The following is a 22,811-nucleotide window of genomic DNA, read 5'->3' as shown; positions in this document are numbered from 1 at the left end:
ACACGCAGAAGGAACATGGACTTGGCAATTCCCAGGATGACTACATCAGCTGCTTAGAGGTCAGCCACATATTTAGGACCAAACATTTTCAATAAACTGCCAATAGCTATTAAAGAAAAAGTTCCAATCAATTCATTCAAATCGAAAACAAAAAAGTGGCTCCTGTCCAATAGAATCAATCATGGAGAACAATTAGTTCTATGAAACATTTTCCATACTGTTTCATTCTTATTTTCTCCATTTTAATTATTTTTTCCCATTAGTATTATAAATGTTTTTTTATGTTAAATTTTTATAAAATTTCTACATCTTAGGTTATCAATTTTCTTTTTTAAATTTGTGTATATAAATGTAGTTTTCATGAACTTCTAATGACTCGCAAGATGTATCTTTATTAGAATTGTTTACTTTTGGCATAAAATCTTAAACAATAGCAAAATTAGTGGCAACTCGACACATATCCATATATAGTGGGGGCCACATTTTCTTAGATCAGCAAATAATCAACCAATTGTATTAATACTTTGTAAATAATTGTAGCTTATATGCTTTTTGTGATCATGTCTATAATTTGAATAAACTTCTCTGGTCGTGTTATAAAGAGTACCGGTACTTGATAGATAATATTAATCAGTTGCCCCGAAAAAAGAGTGAATAGCGAATGATAAAGGTATTCATACTATTTTTTCCTTTTACCTAAATTTAGTAACGATTAAAATAGTATATTTTGTGTTGCAGCACCCCTGATCAATATAAAGAAGGCAATTGCCAGAATAAAGGCAGACATTGTTGAAATGGATGTGAGGATTGGAGTTCTCGACCACGCTGTGTTGGAAGCCAAGCTCAGAGACAAGACTCTGCTCAATGCTCAGATTGCTGCTTAGAAATAAGTTTCAATATTTTGGCTTGATTGGTTTTTATTAATCCGTTCAACTGTTATCATAGGGAAAACAAAACATAATAAGATATTCCGTGCTATAAATAAATAAATTATCTATTCAACCAATTCAAATAAATCAATTATTGTCTTTCTTCTCGCCATTCAAATCCTGAGCAGTATTATTATCGAAACTGACTGGATGCCCGGCTTCCATGCCAAAACTCTTCGAACTGAGATTTGAAACAGACGAATAGGATATCTGTTGCATTATTTCTTGATTCACCTCCGGTATGTCCAGCAGATACTGTTCGGAAAACTTCCTGTGAATGATGTCATACTCATCTCTCTCGAAGTCTAGAAAATGGTTGATTTCCAAAACTGCGTTTCTAGCTCGTTCTATTTCTTCTCTGGAAAAGAAATTTAGGAAATTGTCAAAGTTGAAAGTACTAAAGGAATGACAACACTGGTGCAGTATACCTATACATTTCTAACTAAATCATTATTCAAAATTTGGAACATTCCGTATTATTATTCTCTATTCATTCATTGATACGTTATAATGGCAGTGAAGAAAGACAGAACAACGTCGCTGATCCTCTGTTTTGTCAATGCCTTGTATAGACGGTAGCTGATACAGGTTTATTGATGTTATATTAACTGTTCATTCTCGTTTAAAATGATCAATCATATTTTATCGAGCAATAAATTATATTTTTCAATAATTTCATAATTAAGATGAAATATTTTGTTAATAATTATTAATTCTACATTGTTAAAAGACGATATGGCAACAGAGCAAAGCGAGAAAGAGATAGCGCTATCAGCTTTGTTGAATGATAGACAAGGAAAGCAATACCATTTCTAATTAAAAGACTGCCATTATAACGTGGATCTCACTATAGTGGGTTATACTATATCTACAATAGTGTTCAGAAAATTTGATTCCAGATTGATTGTTGATAGATGATAATAATAACTCAATTTGTCTTGAATTCTTTGTAGTAATCGTTATCTTCATTGATTAATTGATTGATACAATAAGTACATCATCAAAATCATGGGAAGAGAAAAAATAAAGTAACCTTGTGCTATTCCTCTCCTAAATTTAGATAGGGTTAGACATAGTCCGAAATAGGTTGAGTCTTGTAGTTGTTCACTTCACAAAAATTTCAGTTCTCAAATATTTTCACTAAATAGATTTTCAAATTCATCTGGTAAGGTATTGTAAGTATTGTTGAATCACTTCACAGTTCAAATTTCTAGCTTTCAGCTCCTTGGATTATTCTGCAATTTTCCAATTACAGATTTATAAGAAACTGAGAGTGTATGTTCCAAAATAATTAGCCTCTCATAAACCTACTACCACCTATGTACAGTGAATATTCGTATACGGTGTACCAGGGGCCTGTTTCATAAAAGTTACAAGTCCTGTAATACAGGAGAATCACTATTCCAATTACATGCTCATTATAGCCGATACAATCAGCTGTTCCTGTATTACAGGACTTCTAAATTTTTATAAAACAGGCCCCAGAAATAGATAACTTTTGTGTAGTTGAGAAGTTGATTTTGTGGTAATATTCATATTAAATAGAAATACTAAGAAATTGTCAAGAACCACAGATTTTATTGACAGCTTGAAAGACCGGTTTCGGTTGTTACACCATCCATTGACAATTTCTGATACACCAGTATAAAATGAATAATTTTTTTATTGTGAGAACATCAAAATGCATTACAAGTCAAATGGTAACAACAAAAGTGAACACATAACAGATAAATACAACTATTAGGTACTATAACTCACAATTGTACATGGATGAGTACCGTAATTATAACTAATTCTACACCCATAAATTGCTCTCTGATCTCAATTTAATAATCATGTAATAAGGCTATTACACTTCAAGATTTATCTGGAAAAATTCATTGATTGTATAAATACAATTCTTTGACAAAATTACCTTCAATTTATTTTCAAATTTTGTAATTTTTTATCCAGGTTTCTGATAGGAGGAGGAGGTAGGAAATTGAATAATTTTATCGCTGTATAGATAAAAGTTTTTTGAGTCCTGGTGTAATTGAATCAGATCAGACCTATAAATCAGATAAGCCTCTGAGTTTATCAGAGATATTGACAATGGTGTAACAACCGAAACCGGTCTTTCAAACTTTTGATAAAATCTGTGGTTTTTGACAATTTCATATTTTATTTAGTTAGTATTTTCATTTAACACTTTAACCGAAACACCGGTCTGTGAGACCAGTAGCAGAATTGTGAACCAAAAATTGCTGCCCGCTCTAATACCTTCTCCCCCACTATTCCTCAACATTCTCCAACAATGACAAAACGTCAGTCCCCAAATCACGGTTATCAAGTAAACATCAATCTATTAAAAACGTACCGGTCTCAGCTACCGGATCTTTCGGATAACGTTTATTTTTTACCGGTCTGGAATACCGGATGTTTCGACTAACAGATATTTTGAGCATTCAATTTTTTTTTCCTAATGCTTTTGTCTTCATTATTTTGGTATTTTATAGACATGTTTTATTTGAAAAACAAATTTTTGTAATTCAGAAAACGTTTTGGTTTAGGAAATTGATGACAAAGGATGAGTTATCAACCATACAAGCCCCAGCCTTTGGAACTTGTATCAATACGATGCTTCACAATGAAGTGCCACAAAATAAACATTCACTTGACGAAATAGATGATTCCGACCACTATAGTTATTTATGAACTTTTCTTGCTAATAAAATAACTGGAGGCTGAAAACGTTTGCACAAACAAGTTTCTTGATAACAATGAAAAACATTATTATTTTCAATGATTACCTTTCAGTTTTGCTATAAATCCTATATTGATGAAATATTCCTCCATGAATATTGTTCTGAGTAGTAACTGATAGTATCTTACACGGATTTTTGTATTGTGTGTTTTCTTACATCCAACATCATACATTTATTACATTTTTGTATTGTGTGTTTTCTTACATCCAACATCATACATTTATTACTTATCAATGTTTCCAATTTTTTTTTCCATTCTTCCATCACTTAATTTTCAACTAAAATCTATATTATACTTTACTATTATTGGAATTTACCATTGTAGAATATTTAAATTCATATTTAGTAGAAAATATATCAAATATAACACTTTAAGCAAGACCCGGTCTGTGAGACCGGATGTTTCGGTTTAGGTCAGTTCGGACCATGTTTCGGTTAGAGTGTTTTAATAAGAAATAGATCACTTTAAAAGGCTGATAATTGTGAATCCATGGTTTCATTTTATACTGCTGTAACTGAACGCAGCAACCAGCGAGTGCAAGCGTTCAGTGTGAGTGTTCCTATTGATTTTCCCAGATTTTGTTTCTTATCTGCATGAGTTAAGTAAGCATAACCAAGCTTCCACTTGCATTCAATATCAAATCAAATCGAAGTTTATTCATCAAAACCAATTACAAGACAAATTTGAATACCTACTATAACATTTGAAACAATTGAACAAATAAGTTTTATGCTTTGAATAATTTCTAAATGGGCAAAGATAATTCAATAAATAAATATATACACCCCACTAAAAAATATAAGTGTTGGAGTAAAAATATGATCACACCCTTAATCTCCATCATTTCATTTCTTTCAGCCCTATAATAAGATCTCCCAATCAATTGACAAGTAGCTTATCTACCTATCTAAAACCTTAATAGAATGGAAATTACTGAGATATTGCAATTATTCAAAAGCTAATGAATTATTATTAAACGAAACCCCAAATTAAATGCTGTAAATCACCCCGAAGACTTCTGCTACTGCAAATATAGACAACAGGGTAAACAGCTAGATGGAAATTCGATGAGCGCTACGACTATTCAAAAATAGTTCCCGGGCTGACAAATACTTTTTGAATAGTAGCGCTCATCGAATTTTCATCTAGCTGTAAACCCTGTTGTCAATATTTGTAGTAGCAGAAATCTTCGGGGTGATTTACAGCATTTAATTTTATTTTTCGCCTAAAAGAATATCTGTTTCTCATGAAAAGATCAAAACAATTTTATTAGGAATTTAAAATGAGAAAAACTTGAATAAATATTCTTACTTCTCTATTTTGGAACAGAGATCGCTGTACCAGTCCCTTATTCGATTGATCAGCTGATCCTCTCTGGTATCGATCACCAAAAAGTGTAGATCGTGAGAAGTCTGCAGGGCTGATATAACTGATTCCTTGTCTGTCATTATCTGTCCACAAAATTGGAGAATAATTAGAGAAAAGCCCAAAAAATATATGAATGAAGACTTGAAAACAATTATAGGAAGTATATTAACTACTGTACTCAATTATTCAACAATACATTTTTATATTTTTGAGCTTGAATATTCTGTTGAATTATTGTATTCCTACTTTGTTGAAAAACGATATGGCAATATAGCAAAGCTAGAAAAGGATAGCTCAATCTGCTTTGTTGAATGATAGACAAGGATAGCAATACCATTGCTAATCAAACACTGCTATTATAAAGTAGACCTCACTATAGTGGAGTAATTTTTGATAAATAAATCAACATGATTGTGATAAACAAAATATTTCACAAAATATTTCAACATAAAATGAACGAAATAAAAACTGGCAATTGAATTGAAAATTATTATATAATTATTACCGCGAATGGATTTATAGTGAGGTCCACATTATAATGGCAGTGTTCGATTAGCAATGGTATTGCTATCCTTGTATATCATTTAACAAGTCGGACAACATCAGAATCCTGAAGGACAAACAGACCAGACTGCAGATCAAAGTCAGACACAGAATGGGAAGAGTGATTCCGGACGAGGAAAGGAAATTAATTTCTGAACGAATGAAGAAATACTGGGCTGAGAGAGGACGGAGTAAAGGTGGAAGATACTGACTACAGTGGTCCAATGAAGGCCATAAAATTATAATAATAATAATAATATCATTTAACAAAGCGGATAGCGCTATCTCTTTCTCGCTTTTCTCTGTTGCCAAATCGTCTTTTAACAATGTAGAATTGATAATTAATTAACAAAATATTTCATCCTCAATTATGAAATTATTGGAAAATAAAATTTTTCGCTCAATCAAATATAATTGATCATTTTAAACGAGAAAAGTTAATATTACATCAATATTCCTGTATCAGCTACCATCTATAGGAGGCATTGACAAGACAGAGGTTTTTGGCAACGTTGTTCTGCTATCTTCCTTCACTGCCATTATAACGTGGACCTCACTATAGGATTTGCTGAACTAGGTTATTAAGTCAATAATCACACTTAACATTTTGAGTAGATTATTTACTTTATTAACTCACTAATATGGAATACAAATACAGTGCGATCTACTACAGTGTACAAAACATCACACGACATTGCGACCGGTTACACACAGACATTCCAGTTTAGATGGCCAACGCCCTAAGGCCGGTTTCACATTGCAGTCAATGATACCACATTAACTATAAAATAAAGTTACAATTATTATACTCAACAGGATTAATTATCATAAATAATGACTTACAGTTTTCAATAAAGGTGGCAGAGTTGACAAATCCTCATTTCGAATTGTGAGATGAGTCTGGTAGCGTACGACATGATCTTTTATCAGCTCACTGTAGATGTTTTCCTGCTCACGAATCTGCGTGAAGTAGCCCTGCGCCGATTCAATAAAATTGTTCACCATATCACGCAGGTTTCTCTCAAATGTTGAATTCAGTTCCTGAAAGAAAAACATTAACTTGTTTACCTTATTAGCTTGTTCAAATTTAATGAGACAAATTAATCATCAACGGAGGTATCAGATGTGATAAGAAACTATATTTAAAGAGCAACTCTTTCGATCTACCGGTAAACCGGGGTGACTTTGTCCCAATTTTGCGGAGTTGAGATTTTAAACCTCTTGCAATCAATACTTGAGTTTCAACAAACCTCTTGCAATAGTTTTTATTGTATTCTGCAATGTTTGAAGAGTATTTTCCAGAAAAAGTTAATATTTCTCTCTACTTTAACAAAGATCTATTTTTGGAAATTGTGAGACAATGACAACCAGGGGTTGGGGTTACTTTGTCTCACTTTGAAAAATGTATGGAAAAAGGTTCATTTTCAAGAGATAGACAAAGTGACACCAACACTGTTAACCTTTGAAATGAATAATGAAATTGAAAACAAATGAAATTAATGACTGGATTGTCTTGTCAGTACAATGTTTTGGATTCAATTTGCAGCCCACCAAAGATTCTTAGCATACCGTTACTTCAAAAATTCACAAATCATTTTTTTGAAAAATATTTCAATTTCTGCTGCCTAGAGATCTATATTAGAGTGAAGCATGTTGGCTCCAGCTGCAGAATCAGCTAAAAATGAATATTATTAACATCGTATCAATCTCAAGAAAGGTGATTATTTTGTTTTATTGGGTAGAATACATTATCTTTATCAGATTTTGAATTGTATTTTCATAATATCACAATTTTTATAGGTCTATATAATATAAAGTTCAAAAACTGGAAGTTAGAAACGAACTTCAACAACCTCAGCTAATTTATGTATTAGAGCTGGCTCTATTTGTATTAAGAAACAGGGACCGTTTTATGGAGGGACAGGTCGCACATGGATATAACACAGGGGGATCAGCTATCCAGAGCATAGACTAACTCTATTGGAGAAAGACCCTTATTACATGGGCATACTAGTTTTCAACGCTCTACCACAGATTATCAAAGAGAGTGCTACTACTGGTATATATAAGAATAAATTGAAAGCTATTCTTGTAGGCATATCTGTATATAAATAAAAATCGAGCCTCAAATTTTGACATTCAATAACTTTTTATGTGTGCACCGAACCTTTGATGATTTTTTTAGTTGTATTCGTCATGTTCAGGACCAGGTTTATGGCCTATCAAATTTATAATCCGACTTCAGGACTCTTTCCTAAGGTCCTTCAAAGTTTACATGTAATCCTCATGGGAGAAGATTTGTGAGCTGGCCACACACAGAAATAAAAATCAGCTGTTATAATCATTGTGTCATCCAACAGCCGTCGGTAGTCTGTTTTTCTTTTTTCTTTCCACTGATTCACAAAATTCTAATTCTAATAATAATGCCGCGGTACGAACGACGACCAAACTTGGGTCGTAGAACTCGAAATGCTGTAAATTTAGAATATGTACGGGAAAATCAACAGAAAGGAAATATACCATTCAATTTCCCAGCAAACTGCATTCAACTATATCTAAAATACAAACTGCTGAACAACTAACTAAGCACATAGGACGTACATATCGAGATATAAAAAATGTAAACACTGATTGTTGGATAATTTTCATAAAAATATAGTGCATCAGTTTAAGCTAAGTTTAAGCACACCTGAAGAGGCGCAGCATGGTGATACAAATTGTTGATCTTACGGAGATTGCCTTATCACACAGTTCCACACCATGCCCGATTTAGTGTGTGTGAGTTCTTCCATCCAAACCAATAAGCAAGAAGCACCTGAATGCAAAATGCCGCATCGCGCCTCCTCAGGTGTGTATCAAGCTAAAGTTTGTCATGGGATGCATTAACTATTTGGCGGTACGAAGTTCGCCGGGCCAGCTAGTGTTCCTATAAAGTTGATGAGTTTTTCGAGGAAATTTCCTCCATAGCTTGCTTATATCAGTATGTTTACTGTTTATACTCTATTTATTTCATAGGGTATTTATCATTCATTACCGAACTCATGTTTTGTTAGCAAGGTATCATTGTTTTCATTTAGAAAAGTTGTGACATTTCATACATCACTGGAGCTCTGCTCCGCTATGAGGTTTTATGTGAAATTATTATGAAAAAGTATAATTGAATTAATCTCACCTCAAGCTGCTCGGAAAGTACCATTTCGTTTCTCATCAGATGAGTCCACAGATCCTGGCTGATGTCCTGGAATTTGAATTCGAGCATTTTCATGCTGGAAGCGTATTCGGAAAGCTGTTCTTCCCCCACCAAAGCCGGTGATTCGACAATGTCCAGCAGTGCTTTTGTGTCGGCCGAGATTGAATCTTTTTCCAGCAAAAAGTGTTCCACTTGTCTACAATAAAAACAAAGAAAGCATAATATTATATTGAGAGAGTAAAAGAAATATTGAGACAGTTATTAATTGAACATGAAATTGTTATCTATTAATTCATATTTCATTCAATCACTATTATATTTCTATAATAAATAATTATTTATTGATTAAGTGGAAACTGGATTTTTGAAATGAAAAGTGAAATCTTAACCTCATGACTTTTTCTGACCATTTATTATATGTTAACTAAATCCAAAAAAACGTGTAACCTATGTGTATATATTTGTACTCATGACGACTGTGATATACAGACATTTCTTGTTATTGTATTTATGCAGAAAATAAAGAATTTTGAATTCTTTTTGAAACTTATATTTGTAAAAATTTGGGAGAAGACAGTTTTGGGCTATGCCTGTTGTCTTCTCCCAATCATATTATTTATATTATAATTATGATTTGTTATTGTCAATGAATAATAAATAATAATAATAATAAATGTTTATTTCCCAAAAAACTAAAACTACAACATCAATTACAAAAATATTAGATAAATTACAATATTACATACAATAGTTAGTTACAAAAGATTCTTAATGTGTTCTCTACTTGTTTAGTTTTTCAGAATAAATAATATATTATATTATATTTAACAATTATTATATTTTTATAATCAATTTCATATTTCAAGTTATGTGTGCTATTTTTGAAGAATGTGAAATGGGACAAAATGTTTCTGAAAGATGAGAAACTTGAATTAGGTAATATCCCCAAAAATGAATGAATAAATTTGGAATGAAATAAAAAAATATGTGTACTATTTTTGAAGAATGGGAAATGGGACAGAATGTTTCTGAAAGATGAGAAACTTTTGAATAAGGTAATATCCCCAAAAATGAATGAATAAATTTGAAATGTGATCAGAAAATATGTGAGCTATTCTTGAAGAATGGAAAACGGGACAAAATGTTTCTAAAATATGAAAACTTGAATTATAGGTAAAAGTACATTCGTATGGGGTTTGTTGGTGGGGAGTCCCTTGCGGGAAGATTCCACTTAGCCTGAATATATCATTTAAGCCGTCAATGGGCCTTACGACTGTCATACTTCAGCCGGGACCGACAGTTTAACGTGGCCATCTGATAACACGGGAGTGATCTGGTTGAAAAACTTTTGGTAATGAGAGGGTTCGAGAACCCGGGATCTCTATGCTGCTACGCAGGCACTCTATACACTAGACCACGGATCACTACATTAGGTATTAATATCCCCAAAAATGAATGAAAAAATTTGGAATGAAATCAAAAAATATGTGTACTATTTTTGAAGAATTGAGAATGGGACAGAATGTTTCTGAAAGAGGAGAAACTTTTGAATAAGGTAATATCCCCAAAGATGAATGGATAAATTTTGAATGAATTTAAAAATGTGTGTGCTATTTTTGAAGGTTGGAATATGGGACAGAATGTTTTTGAAAGATGAGAAACTTTAATTAGGTAATATCCCCGAAAATGAATGGATAAATGTTGCATGAATTTAAAAATATGTGAGCTATTTTTGAAGAATGGAAAATGGGACAGAATGTTTCTGAAAGATGAGAAACTTTTGAATAAGGTAATATCCCCAAAAATGAATGAATAAATTTGAAATGTGATCAGAAAATATGTGAGCTATTCTTGAAGAATGGAAAACGGGACAAAATGTTTCTAAAATATGAAAACTTGAATTATAGGTAAAAGTACATTCGTATGGGGTTTGTTGGTGGGGAGTCCCTTGCGGGAAGATTCCACTTAGCCTGAATATATCATTTAAGCCGTCAATGGGCCTTACGACTGTCATACTTCAGCCGGGACCGACAGTTTAACGTGGCCATCTGATAACACGGGAGTGATCTGGTTGAAAAACTTTTGGTAATGAGAGGGTTCGAGAACCCGGGATCTCTATGCTGCTACGCAGGCACTCTATACACTAGACCACGGATCACTACATTAGGTATTAATATCCCCAAAAATGAATGAAAAAATTTGGAATGAAATCAAAAAATATGTGTACTATTTTTGAAGAATTGAGAATGGACAGAATGTTTCTGAAAGAGGAGAAACTTTTGAATAAGGTAATATCCCCAAAAATGAATGAAAAATTTGGAATGAAATCAAAAAATATGTGTGCTATTTTTGAAGAATGGAAAATGGGAAAGAATGTTTCTAAAAGATGAGAAACTTTAATTAGGTAATATCCCCGAAAATGAATGGATAAATGTTGCATGAATTTAAAAATATGTGAGCTATTTTTGAAGAATGGAAAACGGGACTGAATGTTTCTAAAAGATGGCAATACCTGTATTCCTAAAGATGAATGGTGAGAAATTTGTTATTATTAAATAAATTTTTATAATATTGAGATTAAATATTTTTGATTAATTATATTACTTGTATTATTTGCTTACAAGGATAGCAACAGATCAAATACTGCCATTCTAATGTGGACCTCTTCAATAAAGGTTTCCTCTCAAATACCGTACTATTCTAATTCTTTTCACAAGTGTTACAAAATTTGTGTTATCAATATTAAAGAATAATGAAACTGATGCAGTTTTCTATGACGAAATACTATATAATAATTTTTTTGTAGCTTGGACACTGTAAATTAATATAAACAATATAAAAACTTGTAGTACTTTATTATTAAAAACTTTAAAATAGTTTTTAATAAAGGGTAGTAAAGATTTTTATATTATTTTTATTAATTTGAACAAAAGTAGCCCATATAAAGTGAAGTGATTTTAGACACTGTGTGTATGTTTGTAAATATATTAAAAAACATTACTTTCTATGATGAGATGAGGTATGCATTTCATTACAAAGTGTTTTTATAAAGATACACATACAGTGTCTTAACTACAACAAAGTTAATAATGAAACCTTGTATACCATTCAAGAAGAATATATTTCTTCATTCTTTATTGATTCATAAAATAAGTACATAATCAAAATGATAGGGAGAGATAAAATAAGGTAACTTTTGTGTACGGTACCGGTAGTAGTTGAGAAGTTGATATTCATTCAAAATAAGGTAACCTTGTGCTATTCCTCTCCCACATTTAGATAACTTAACACATAGAATACAAAGTTGGTATTTTAAAACAGAATTTCCTTGAATTGAATTTGATCGAATCACTCACTTCCTCGATTCTTGGTAGCTATTTGCCTTGGTGATATTGACCGTGCTGGTGTACTGCCTAATCTCCTCGTCTCTCAACGCTAATTGTTCCTGGCCCAATTGAAACAGCCCCTGAGTGATTTCATGAGTCTGTACTTTAAATCTGAAACACAACGATCATTCCAATCAATAATATAATTCTTATCAATAATATTCAGCAATAAATGTAATGAGTAATGATTTTTATTTAACCTTCCGGCAGTCGCGCTGTTGTAAAAAGTACAACAGTGCCAGATTTTTGCTGCACAAAACTATTGAATGGGGTGGTGTCAGTGAATGAGTCACCTATGCATTCCAAAACATTCCCTCCTTCACTCCACTGAGTCGCAGTATCAACCGAGCAATGATTCAGTCTTTAGGTGCTATTTAGTCGCGACAGTGCATAAGTATGATAGGGAAAGACTGTATACGGGGACTGTAAACGAACCAATAACACAGAGTTGAAGGCTTTGCTTGATGTACCTTATGGGCTATGAAATGGTAATCATCCAAATGTTCATAGGCGTAAAATAATCCAAGAAGATAGAAAAAGTAATTATACAATCAATTAATATGTTTTGACAGTAAACAGAATACATGACACTTGGAAAATTGGATGTTGTACAAAATACAACAAGCGACTGCTCGTGTGACTGAGTGAATAGGGCGCGACTACCGGAAGGTTAAGACATTTCAATCATTTAGCACCAAAATTATATATATGATTTACTTCCTGCAAACTTTAAACAGATTAATCATTCTAGAAATTCAAAACAATAGTACACAATTGGTTGATGAGCAAAGGAAGACAGAACATAGAAAACATTATTTCAACAACTCATATATTTCCAACTAAACACCTAATGACTTAATAAACACTTACTAATTTCTAATCCGCAAAAAAAAACAAACAAACAAAACCTACTCCAGAATATGGTACGAGATATAGTGGAGTGGGTCAATTTCCACACAGAATACACTAAACATGTAGAAGACACATTATAAGAAATTTCTGAAACTAACTATTGTATGTAATTGTAAACAATCTAATATTTTCTGTAATAAATTAATGATGTAGTAGTTAAAGTTTTTTTTTGGAAATTAACATTTATTTATTCATTTGTGAGTCCTCATTTCATTTCATATTATTTGAATATAGATCTGGATCTTGAATCTCTGATCTATTCAACGATAAAATTCATTGAATAATAAATTAGCATTAGTGTATAGGCCAGTAAATATTGTAACAAACATGACCAAAAACCTATAATCTATGTCTGGGGGCATTATGTATATTGAACTGTAAATATTAAATAAAAATACTAAGAAGTTGTCAAAAAACAAAAGATTTATTGATAGTTAGAAAGACCGGTTCCGGTTATTACACCATTGTCAATCTTTGATGAACTGAGAGTTTGACAATGGTGTAATAACTGAAACCGGTCTTTCTAACTATCAATAAATCTGTGGTTTTTTGACAACTTCGTAGTATTTTTATTTAATATGAATAATTACCACAATATCAATTTCTCAGCTACACAAAAAGTGAACTGTAAATTTTTGTGATCTTCATATAAGTGTTTCCATAGCCTCATTTGGACTGCCTATTTTTTTCAAAATTAGAAAGAAAAACAGTTTTGGGTTTATCCTGTTGAGTCTTTTCCCAATTATGAATTTGATATTGTAATTGTTATTAATAATGTAATAAATTGTATTACCCTTTCAAGTCAAACCATAAAGAAAAGCTTGCATAAGAAGATATCCCATGGTATAGGACGTTTATGTTTCAAATTCCACTGTTAACTCAAGCCGATAGTCCTAGTAGCTACTTTTGGTGGAGCTACGTGGCACTGGTAGTCTTTCATACTGTGCCGTTCTTACGCCGCTCTCACCCCAACAAAACAGTAATAATCGACAGTGATCGGCTTGAGTTGATGTCTGTAGCAAGAAATCAGCTTGGAATTTGGAACATAAACGACGGGATATCTTCCCAAGCTATATTTTCTCTATGGTGAAACTGTGAGTGAAATTTAAGAAATGAATGAAATTTATTGCCAAATGGAAGAAATATTTTACAAATAAAAATAATCATTAAAATATAATCGTTTTGGCGTGACTGAAGACAGAAGCCTTGAGCTCCAGCCACGAGTTCTAAAAATAAGCAATAGATTTTTTTAAATCTAATAAAAGCAGTACAAATGATACAATTCTGTTGATGGATGATAATCTATGGATGTTGGATTTTATCAATAATCCAAGTACTCGAAAAACAAAATATAAATGCACAGAAAAATAATATAGGTAATAATTGTCGAGTTTTATATTTTTTACACAATTATAAATAATAGTTAATATCGCCAAAATTGGTGATTCAGCCAACTAAGTTCTCAATTTTAAAATAATAGTTTTGTTTTACCCACGATTTTATTAGTCTCAATTTGGTTTTTGTTATTTTATCCTTAATGAAGTCTTCTGGAATTTTATTTATTAGTTTATCCTATCATATTAAGCGAGCAATTATTTATGTATTTTTATATCTGGTTATTATGTTCAACAGATCTCGAAAACGGCTCTAACAATTTTCACGAAATTTGGAACATAGTAGGTTCATGATATAAAAATTCGATTGCACTAGGTCTCATCCTTGGGAAAACTTGCTGAATAACATTAAAAGAATAATTCATCCTTGGCTGAAACAGCTGAGAATTTCGTCGTCTGTGGAGAGTGAAAAGTGAGCGAGTGATTCTGTGAAAATCAAAATAACGCATCCCTGAAATTCATAAGCTGACGTAAAGCCAGCTGTAAAATATAAACACGATCGTTTTAGAGAATTGTGTTCTGTTCATCAATAAATAAAAATGACTAGCGAAGCTCGGTGCCCCGATATTTACTGTGATATTCAATTTGGTGTTTACTAGATGTTAATGAATTAGAATAAATTTTGAAAGCTTTTACTATAGTTGAATGTATATTATAAGGGATTGTGCGACGGGTATATTTATGAGTATTTTTATTAATAAAAAGAATTGAATTTGTCACATAAGTTTGACGTAACGTTGGTAGATCTACAGAGCTAAAGGACAAGTCTGTTCACCTACCCTTCGTTAATTTCTTCAGCCTCCTGACCTGTCAGAAGAACAGCCTGACCCTCGGGATCTCTCTCGAAAAGGTACTCAAATAATTGGTGACCATTGAGCTTTTCCACGTACGCTTTGGCATGTTGTGCTTCCTCCCTTTTCAAGCGCTCCTCTTGCTCTTCGACGTGCTGCAGATTTCTCTCATCTTGCTCCAGTTTCTCCAGCTCTTTCCTAGAATATGCAGAAAAAATCAACTGAAATTTCTTCAAAAATAGATTATAGATGGAAGATTCTATCAGAGATTGTAGTTAACCAACTGCTGGAATATTATTGCTGTATAAATAAAAATAATAAATAAATGATTATTTCCAAAAAAAAACTAAAAACTACTACATCAATTACAGAAAAATATCGGGGACCGAGCTTCGCTCTGGAGTACAAAAGCATAAAAAATTTATCAAGAAAGAAGGAATTATAATAACATTCATAGTTCATACAGAAATGTTCTATCTAATCACAGTAAATTGAGATTAATTCCCAGAGGAATGCAAAAATTTCCCTCACCAAGGTCCAGTTGCACAAAAGCCGGTTAAATTTTAATCCTGATTAACTCCACGTGAATCAAATCAGAGAAGACCATTTAAAAAAGATGGATATATTGAAATTAATCAGGATTGAAAATAACCCGGCTTTTTTGCAACCGGCACTAAGTACCTGATTGAATGATTACAAAAGTTCAACAGCTGAGTCATAATTTTGACACAGTCCCACACACATGAACTCGCTCACACACTTCCATCACCAACAGACGACAAAATAATTATTATCAGCTGTTTTTCTAAGGATGAATAATAATTATCCTTTTAATGTCCTTCAGCGAGTTTTTATTTCCAGGGATGAGACCTAGTGCAATCGAATCTTTATATTATATAAACCTACCATTTTCTAAATTTCGCGGGAATCGTTAGAGCCGCTTTCGAGATCCGGTGAAATACAAACATATAAACATCCAAACATCTAAACTTCCAAACATCTAAACATCCAAACATATAAACAGAAGTTGCTCGTTTGATAGTATAGGATAAATGTTTATCTACAAAAAACTACTACATCAATTACAGAAAATATTGGCTAAATTACATTTACATACAATAAAAATTTCTTATATTGTGTCCCCTACATGTTTAGTGTTTTCTGTGTGGAAATTGACCTACTCCACTATGGCCTACCATGTTCTAGAGTGGGTTTTTTTTTGTTTTTTCTTGCGGATTATTAATTAGTTATAAGTAGTGTTTAGTAAGTCATTAGGTGGTTAGTTGTTGTATGAAATAATGTTTTCGCCACACTTGGATGTAATGAGCTGGTTTACGTGCGTCATATGGAGGCCGAAAGTGATTGTTTTCCGACCAGGCCGGTAAAACTTTACGGCCCGATCTCACAAAAATCATAGAGATAATCTCATAACGACTGTAATAATCTATATAATTGTGTATCGTGAATCGCGGTATCATGTCTATAATATATTTTATAAATTACTGTTTCATAATTTAATATTTATCATTGTGTTTTTGATATAAAACAATAGAATACGATGATATCTCCATAGCCTCAACAATATAATGTTGGCTGCATTGTCCATTGTCAGAAAGGAACATATCGCAAGTATTTAAAAGTGAAGAATCGAATTTGAAATCAAAGTACAATAATTGTATCAATATTTAAAAGTGAGGTAGAGTCATAATTGTTTCTTTTTTATTATCGAACTCCACTTCTTAATGATTTATCAAGTTTAATATTAATTTATTATTCAGTATTCCATGCTTCAAAATTCAAAATTTCCAGTTTCTTAATTTTGGACATAAGCTGCATTCAAATTCTTGAAAGTGGAAATATAACCTATGGAAAGTTTACTATTTATGAAACTTGGGAGTATAAAGTCAACGTCTGTTGGCTTTACGCAATGGAACCAAACGAAGCAATAACTTTTGCATGTCTCGACGTGCGTTGTAGCATTTCTGCGCAGTTCAAAAATCACCGTCCGTTACGACTTCCGTTACTTGGTACGCACGTACCTCGTTTGTTGTCACCAATTCACTTCTATGTATTTCTACAACGGACGTCAAAAAGTAAGTTGCAGCGGACGCACTTTGTGCGCTCGTGTGGCCCTAGCCTAAAGCAGTTTAGGCTAGGCCTGTGCTGAACTACAGTAGGTACTATAGTTTTGAACTTTCTAGGATGATTCTGTTTAAAGTTTGCAGGAAGTAGATTATATAATTTTGGTGCTAAATGATTGAAATGTCTCTTGTATAGTGTCTTCCTTGCAACATTGGTGATGAGAAGATTCCTGTATCTGGTGTTGTGGTTGTGGTTTCTGGCTTGAAATGTTGTTGGGTTCTTGTGCATAATCTGCATAGTATGATATATATTATCGGCATGGTATAGCCTGATAATTATTTCAATCTAGCAGGAACCTCGTTCTTCACATTGGTCTATTCTAAAACTTGACAAACTGAAAACTTTATGAAATTTTGAAGAATTGAGAATAGGCCTTTGACCATCCTCGCTTAAAGAATCTGTATGCAAAATTCCAAGTTAATAAGTCCAGTAGTTCAGGCATGATGATGCGTCAAACATAATTTTCCTATCCCGTACGTGTATAAGCCAGTTCTTTACTTTATTATTGTATAGATGTCCAATGACAGATTCAATAATTGAATAATACCATGGAGAAACCATGTCCCATGGTATAGGGCGTTTATGTCGCAACTTTTACTGTTATCTCAAGCAGATTACTGTCGATTATTTTCAATTTTTACTGTTTTGTTAGGGTGAGAGTGTATGAACGGCACAGTATGAGAGACTACCAGCAGAGACAAGAAATATAGCTCCTTTATCTATGCTACCAGTGCCACATATAGCTCCACCAAAAATAGCTACTAGGACTATCGGCTTGAGTTAACATTGGAATTTGAAGCATAAACGCCCTATACCATGGGATATCTACTTATGCTGTCGTTTCTCTATAATAATACATTGTTATAATTGAGATGAAATATTTTTCAAAATATGATATTTATACATTGTTAAAAACGTTCTGAAAAGGATAGCGCTATCTGCTTTGTCTAATAATAGACATAGATAGCAACACCAATGCTAATAGAATCTGCCATTATAACGTGGACCTCACTTCAGTTAGAAAGTACACCGTATGTAAGAAGGAGAAGTTTGAAAACTGAGGTGATTTATTATATACGTTATTAAATATTATAGAGTGATAGAAATGCAATAATATTGTTTTAAAAATGAGTATGAAGAATTAAAAAAGGATAGTATGAATTTTAGAATGTTGGGTTTTTGAAACAGTCATCTCAACTGTTATAGTTATAGATCAATGAGTATTAAATTATTATCATTAGAATGAATTTCATTGTATAATTGTAATCATTGTATAAAGAGTGTTTACGAACTCCCTAGCAATACTCTAGGGCATTGCTCCTGAGTAAAAACCATATCTAAATATCATATTTGAATTGTCCGGAAGTATTCAGTTACTCACACAGCGGTCATTTTGCTTTTTTCACTTATTTTTTTTTTTTTAAATAATGGTTAAACTTACGAAATTGAAACTTTTGTACGATCATTTATAACAACTAGACAAAGCTACGAAAAAATTATAATGATTTTTCACATTCATAAAACAAAATGGCGGCCATTTAAAATGTTGTTTCTTAATTAACTTAGAAACCGTTGGTATTACAGAAACTTTACAAGAATAACTTTTTTTAGTTCATCAGAGATTGGCAATTGTGTAATAACCGAAACCGGTCTTTCTAAGTACCGTATCAATAAATCTGTGGTTTTTGACAATTTCTTAGTAAATTTAATTGCCTATCGATTGGTACCATGCTTTTTAAGATTGGACCAATATTAACTGAGATATGGCAGCTTTAGTGGTTCGTGACCCACCTTAGAAGGGTGATGTAACGTTATTTTATTGTTTGAAATCACCTAAAATCGTTTACTATTAAAATGCAATGCAAATAGAGATTGTTGCATCATTGAGAGGCGACTCTATCAGCATGCCTTGGTTTGCACTGCAACAAACTTTCAGTGGTCACCTATCACTAAGGCTGCCATATCTCAGTTGTTATTATTAGTCCAATCTCAAAATTTCTGTTACCAATCGATAGGCAATTTAATTTACTAAATAAGGCTATTCCTGCAAAGTTTTTGTGAAACCAAAGGTTTCTGAGTTATTTAAAAAAACAAAATTTCAAATTGCCGCCATTTTGTTTTATGAATTTGAAAAATTATCATAATTTTTTTCTAGATTTTTCTAGTTGTTATAAATGATCGTGCAAAGTTTCAATTTCGTATGTACAACCATTATTTAAAAAAACAAAATGGCCGCTATGTGAGTAATTGAAGACTTCCGGACAATTTAAATATGATATTTAGATATGTTTTTTACCCAGGAACAATGCCCTAGAGTATTTGGTAGGGAGTTGGTAAACACTCTGTATATGAATAAGTATTTATTCTAAATTCATTGAGTATAGGTCTGCTTGTTTTTTTATCATAACTTACTGGTGAACATGTCTTGCATTCTCCTTCTCCTCGTTGCTGATAAGCCTGTAAGTATAATAAACCAGTTGCGGAATGTAAGCTACCAAAAACTTTCGAAATTTCTCGCCGTTAAAAAGTTTTTGGGTAACTGGATTGTCAATCATGTTAAGAGACTTGAGTTTCTTGAATTTTCTCAAGTATAACACCTGAAACAAAATATATTAGAATAGGGGATTGATTATACTTATTATATTATGAATTAAACATTTTGGTAAGTGTTTACCACTGAATGGAGAGTCTATAAAAACTCGTCTCAAGAATTTCCCCACAGAAAGATTCTCCATCAAGTTTTTGACATGATTAAAGGATAAATTAATGCGGTAGGATTTAATTCTTATTGCTTTTTATCAGGCTAATTTTTTAGATGATGATTGAATAAAGTATGGAAGATATATCATGTTGTGGACTATTATTTTATGAATGCATTCTATCAACTTTTTTTGAGAATTAGGCTCAACTCACACGACTCAGGTCGAGAAGAGACTCGACTCTAGTCGAGAGCATGTGTGTTTCCAAATTGTGACACTCAGACCAGTTGACTAGTCTCCGCGAGACTGATACCATTTGGAAATATATGCTCTCGACTATAGTGAAGTCCACGTTATAATGACAGTATTTGATCAACTTTGGTTTTGCTATCCTTGTCTATCATTCGACAAAGCCGGTGTTACTATCCTTTTCTAGGTTCAGAACGATGCCAATTATGTAGAAATAATTAATTAATGCAGAGAATCGGCATCGCTATTCTTTTATCTTTATTCACTGCCATTATAACATGGACCTTACTATAGAGTCGAGTCTCTTCTCGACCTGAGTCGCGTAAGTGTTAGTTGAGCCTAAGTATTTTAAATATGTTCATGAAAACCGTTATTTTTTGGCGAATTATGAAGAATCATTTCGGAGATGAATCCTTTATTTGTTGATATTTCTGTTATTAGTAGATTCATTTGGACTATAATCATCATATATTGTAAATATTCTACTATAGAGATTTACGAATTTATTCATACTTACACAATCTCCCCTATCATCAATAGAGTTTCGTCCAATACTGAATATTTCCAGTTTCCTCAAAGCATCCATATTTTCGACTACCTCTATGTGGTTTTGATAAAGAGAAAATATTTCCAAGTTCACCAGGCTCTGAGAATGAATAAAAATTGTTTTTCATGATTACTTAATAATTATTATTATTTTAATAGTAATTTTTAAATGATTCATTTATACTGTATGAATGTGTTATAGATATGCAGAGCAACTGTGCAAGAATACAAGTTTATATAAACATTTTTTGTGTGTTTCTTCTCCTTATTACTCCATGATGAGTTTGTAAGTATAATAAGTACAATTTAGAGTATAGCAAGTAGTATAATATTCATACTATATTATATGTGTTTTGAACTCAATCTATTTTTTCCATACTGTACTCACATCAAGGTTTTGGATCTTATGTATGTGGTTGAATGATAAGTCAAGTTCAACTAGGTTCACAAGCTCATCTAGGTTTTCAATGACTTCAATCATATTGTTTGATAGTTTCAAGCAAGTCAATTGTCTCATCATCCATAGGTGATCGATCCTTAGAATATCTGCAAATGTATAAAAAATGTAAGATACTATTTTTCTATGGTAGAATATGATTAATATTATAAAGTATTGACGATTCTAGACTTTTAATTTACAACTATTAATTTTATCAAACAAGGTAATAAGATTAGTAGTTCTATCTTATTACATTGACTTTTTATCAACAAAATTGAAGGTATTTTTTTAAAAAGAGTACCGATACCTAGCTTGGTATCGTGCGGTACCGTATTAAATTATAAAGAAATCTAATATCACGTTTATATAAAATAATTTATAGATGATTTATGAAATGAAACAATAATTGTGTAGAATTATGATGTCTTGCACATAATTGACAAAACTACAAATTTTCAAGTTTTTTCAACAAACATTTTGGACATTATTTTGGTACCATACGAGTATTTCAGTTTGAATCACCCGCGACTTCTCAATTCAGAACGACAACCTGATCATACTAACCTGTAAACTTTTAATAGGGTTTCAATGTTCTATTCTTTATTAATGATTTAGAATTTTGACATTCTTTAGATTGCTTTTTGATATGTAAAACCTCTAAAATTATTAAATTGATGAAGAAAAGTATTCTACCAAAATTGTACTCTAGAAAAGTGGTGTCAGGTGTCCGCTACATATGTTTGCTGTACATACAGAATAAAATGTCGTCTACTTACTCAGAAACTCAAGTCTCAAACTTTTGCTAGGATAATTCTGGATTTCATAATTTTCAGCTTCTATTAAACGACCAGCTTCACCCTTCGGGCCTTGCTCCCTCAAAGCTTCTTTTATCAAGTCGCGAGTGATAACTCCGGGCTCTATATCGGCGTGAATAATTTGATGATTTTCACACATTATAAACTGGAGCGTGTCAATTTCCAGTGATAATCAAACTACTTTGACAGCCCCTCAAAAAAATACAAAGTAGTTTTTGACAGCATCATTATGTAACCATAGCAACACAATTCTTGCCTTGATATTATAGTTTGAGTTTGACACAGTAGACGGCACTATCATATGATCAAACGTGAATCAGCTATCAAACCACAAATATGTCGTCGTTTTTTGGTGTTGGTGTAAATCCGTTTACTACACAAGTTGGACAACGAATAGGTATGTAAAATTGTCTTGAAACAAGACAAAAAGCCGTCATCACTTATTATTTTGTATTTGTCACCGAATTCAATATTATGTAATAGGTTGACATATCTCCAGATGGGCTGCTAACCTCCCACAAACAAAATGTTATTGATCTTATTATGCTTCAAACATAATTTTTATTCATATTCATTTCAAAAATTTATTCTAGAAATGGTTAACGTTTCTAGCAACAACCGACCCAAAAGGTTTCATCAACAATTTCTTTTATAATATTGTTG

At 32.2% G+C, this 22,811-nt stretch overlaps 3 protein-coding genes across 9 annotated transcripts in view; 2 read left to right on the top strand and 1 right to left on the bottom strand.

The window, feature by feature from the left end:
* The window catches only part of LOC111050878 (intraflagellar transport protein 57 homolog), a 31,442-nt gene extending 30,415 nt beyond the window's left edge, over nt 1-1,027 (top strand). For all 4 annotated transcript variants that reach the window (XM_039429787.1, XM_039429788.1, XM_039429791.1 and 1 more), the window contains exon 9: nt 739-1,027. In XM_039429787.1, the coding sequence (XP_039285721.1) occupies nt 739-884 (146 nt within the window). In that variant the 3' untranslated portion in view covers nt 885-1,027. The remainder of the gene's footprint in view (nt 1-738) is intronic.
* Nucleotides 897-22,402, bottom strand: LOC111050881 (dynein regulatory complex subunit 3). The gene is made up of 10 exons (XM_022337254.2): nt 22,110-22,402; nt 21,283-21,440; nt 20,866-20,994; nt 19,813-19,997; nt 15,247-15,456; nt 12,132-12,272; nt 8,758-8,971; nt 6,429-6,626; nt 4,986-5,125; nt 897-1,287 (listed from the first exon to the last, which is right to left on the bottom strand). The coding sequence occupies exons 1-10, from the start codon at nt 22,285-22,287 to the stop codon at nt 1,017-1,019; spliced, it is 1,824 nt and encodes a 607-aa protein (XP_022192946.2). The 5' UTR covers nt 22,288-22,402; the 3' UTR covers nt 897-1,016.
* Nucleotides 22,081-22,811, top strand: part of LOC111050879 (TOM1-like protein 2) — a 48,778-nt gene continuing 48,047 nt past the window's right edge. For 3 of the 4 annotated variants that reach the window (XM_039429786.1, XM_039429784.1, XM_039429783.1), the window contains exon 1: nt 22,402-22,545. In XM_039429786.1, coding sequence (XP_039285720.1) covers nt 22,485-22,545 — 61 coding nt within the window. In that variant the 5' untranslated portion in view covers nt 22,402-22,484. Of the gene's footprint in view, nt 22,546-22,811 lie in introns of all 4 variants that reach the window. The other variant, XM_039429785.1, reaches the window with a different exon arrangement.

The sequence above is a fragment of the Nilaparvata lugens genome, chromosome 5 (genome assembly GCF_014356525.2).
Source record: "Nilaparvata lugens isolate BPH chromosome 5, ASM1435652v1, whole genome shotgun sequence".
Taxonomy (NCBI): domain Eukaryota; kingdom Metazoa; phylum Arthropoda; class Insecta; order Hemiptera; family Delphacidae; genus Nilaparvata; species Nilaparvata lugens.
This window is presented reverse-complemented; position numbering and strand designations above follow the sequence as displayed.

What these genes read in the sequence shown, in the direction of transcription:
- LOC111050881 (XM_022337254.2), bottom strand. Translation starts at nt 22,287, where the DNA reads ATGTGTGAAAATCATCAAATTATTCACGCCGATATAGAGCCCGGAGTT. An exon ending in ATAAGATCCAAAACCTTGAT is followed by an intron (nt 20,995 to 21,282) that starts GTGAGTACAGTA and finishes ATTCATTCTCAG; the next exon opens with AGCCTGGTGAACTTGGAAAT. An exon ending in AGCTACCAAGAATCGAGGAA is followed by an intron (nt 8,972 to 12,131) that starts GTGAGTGATTCG and finishes TTTTTATTGTAG; the next exon opens with ACAAGTGGAACACTTTTTGC.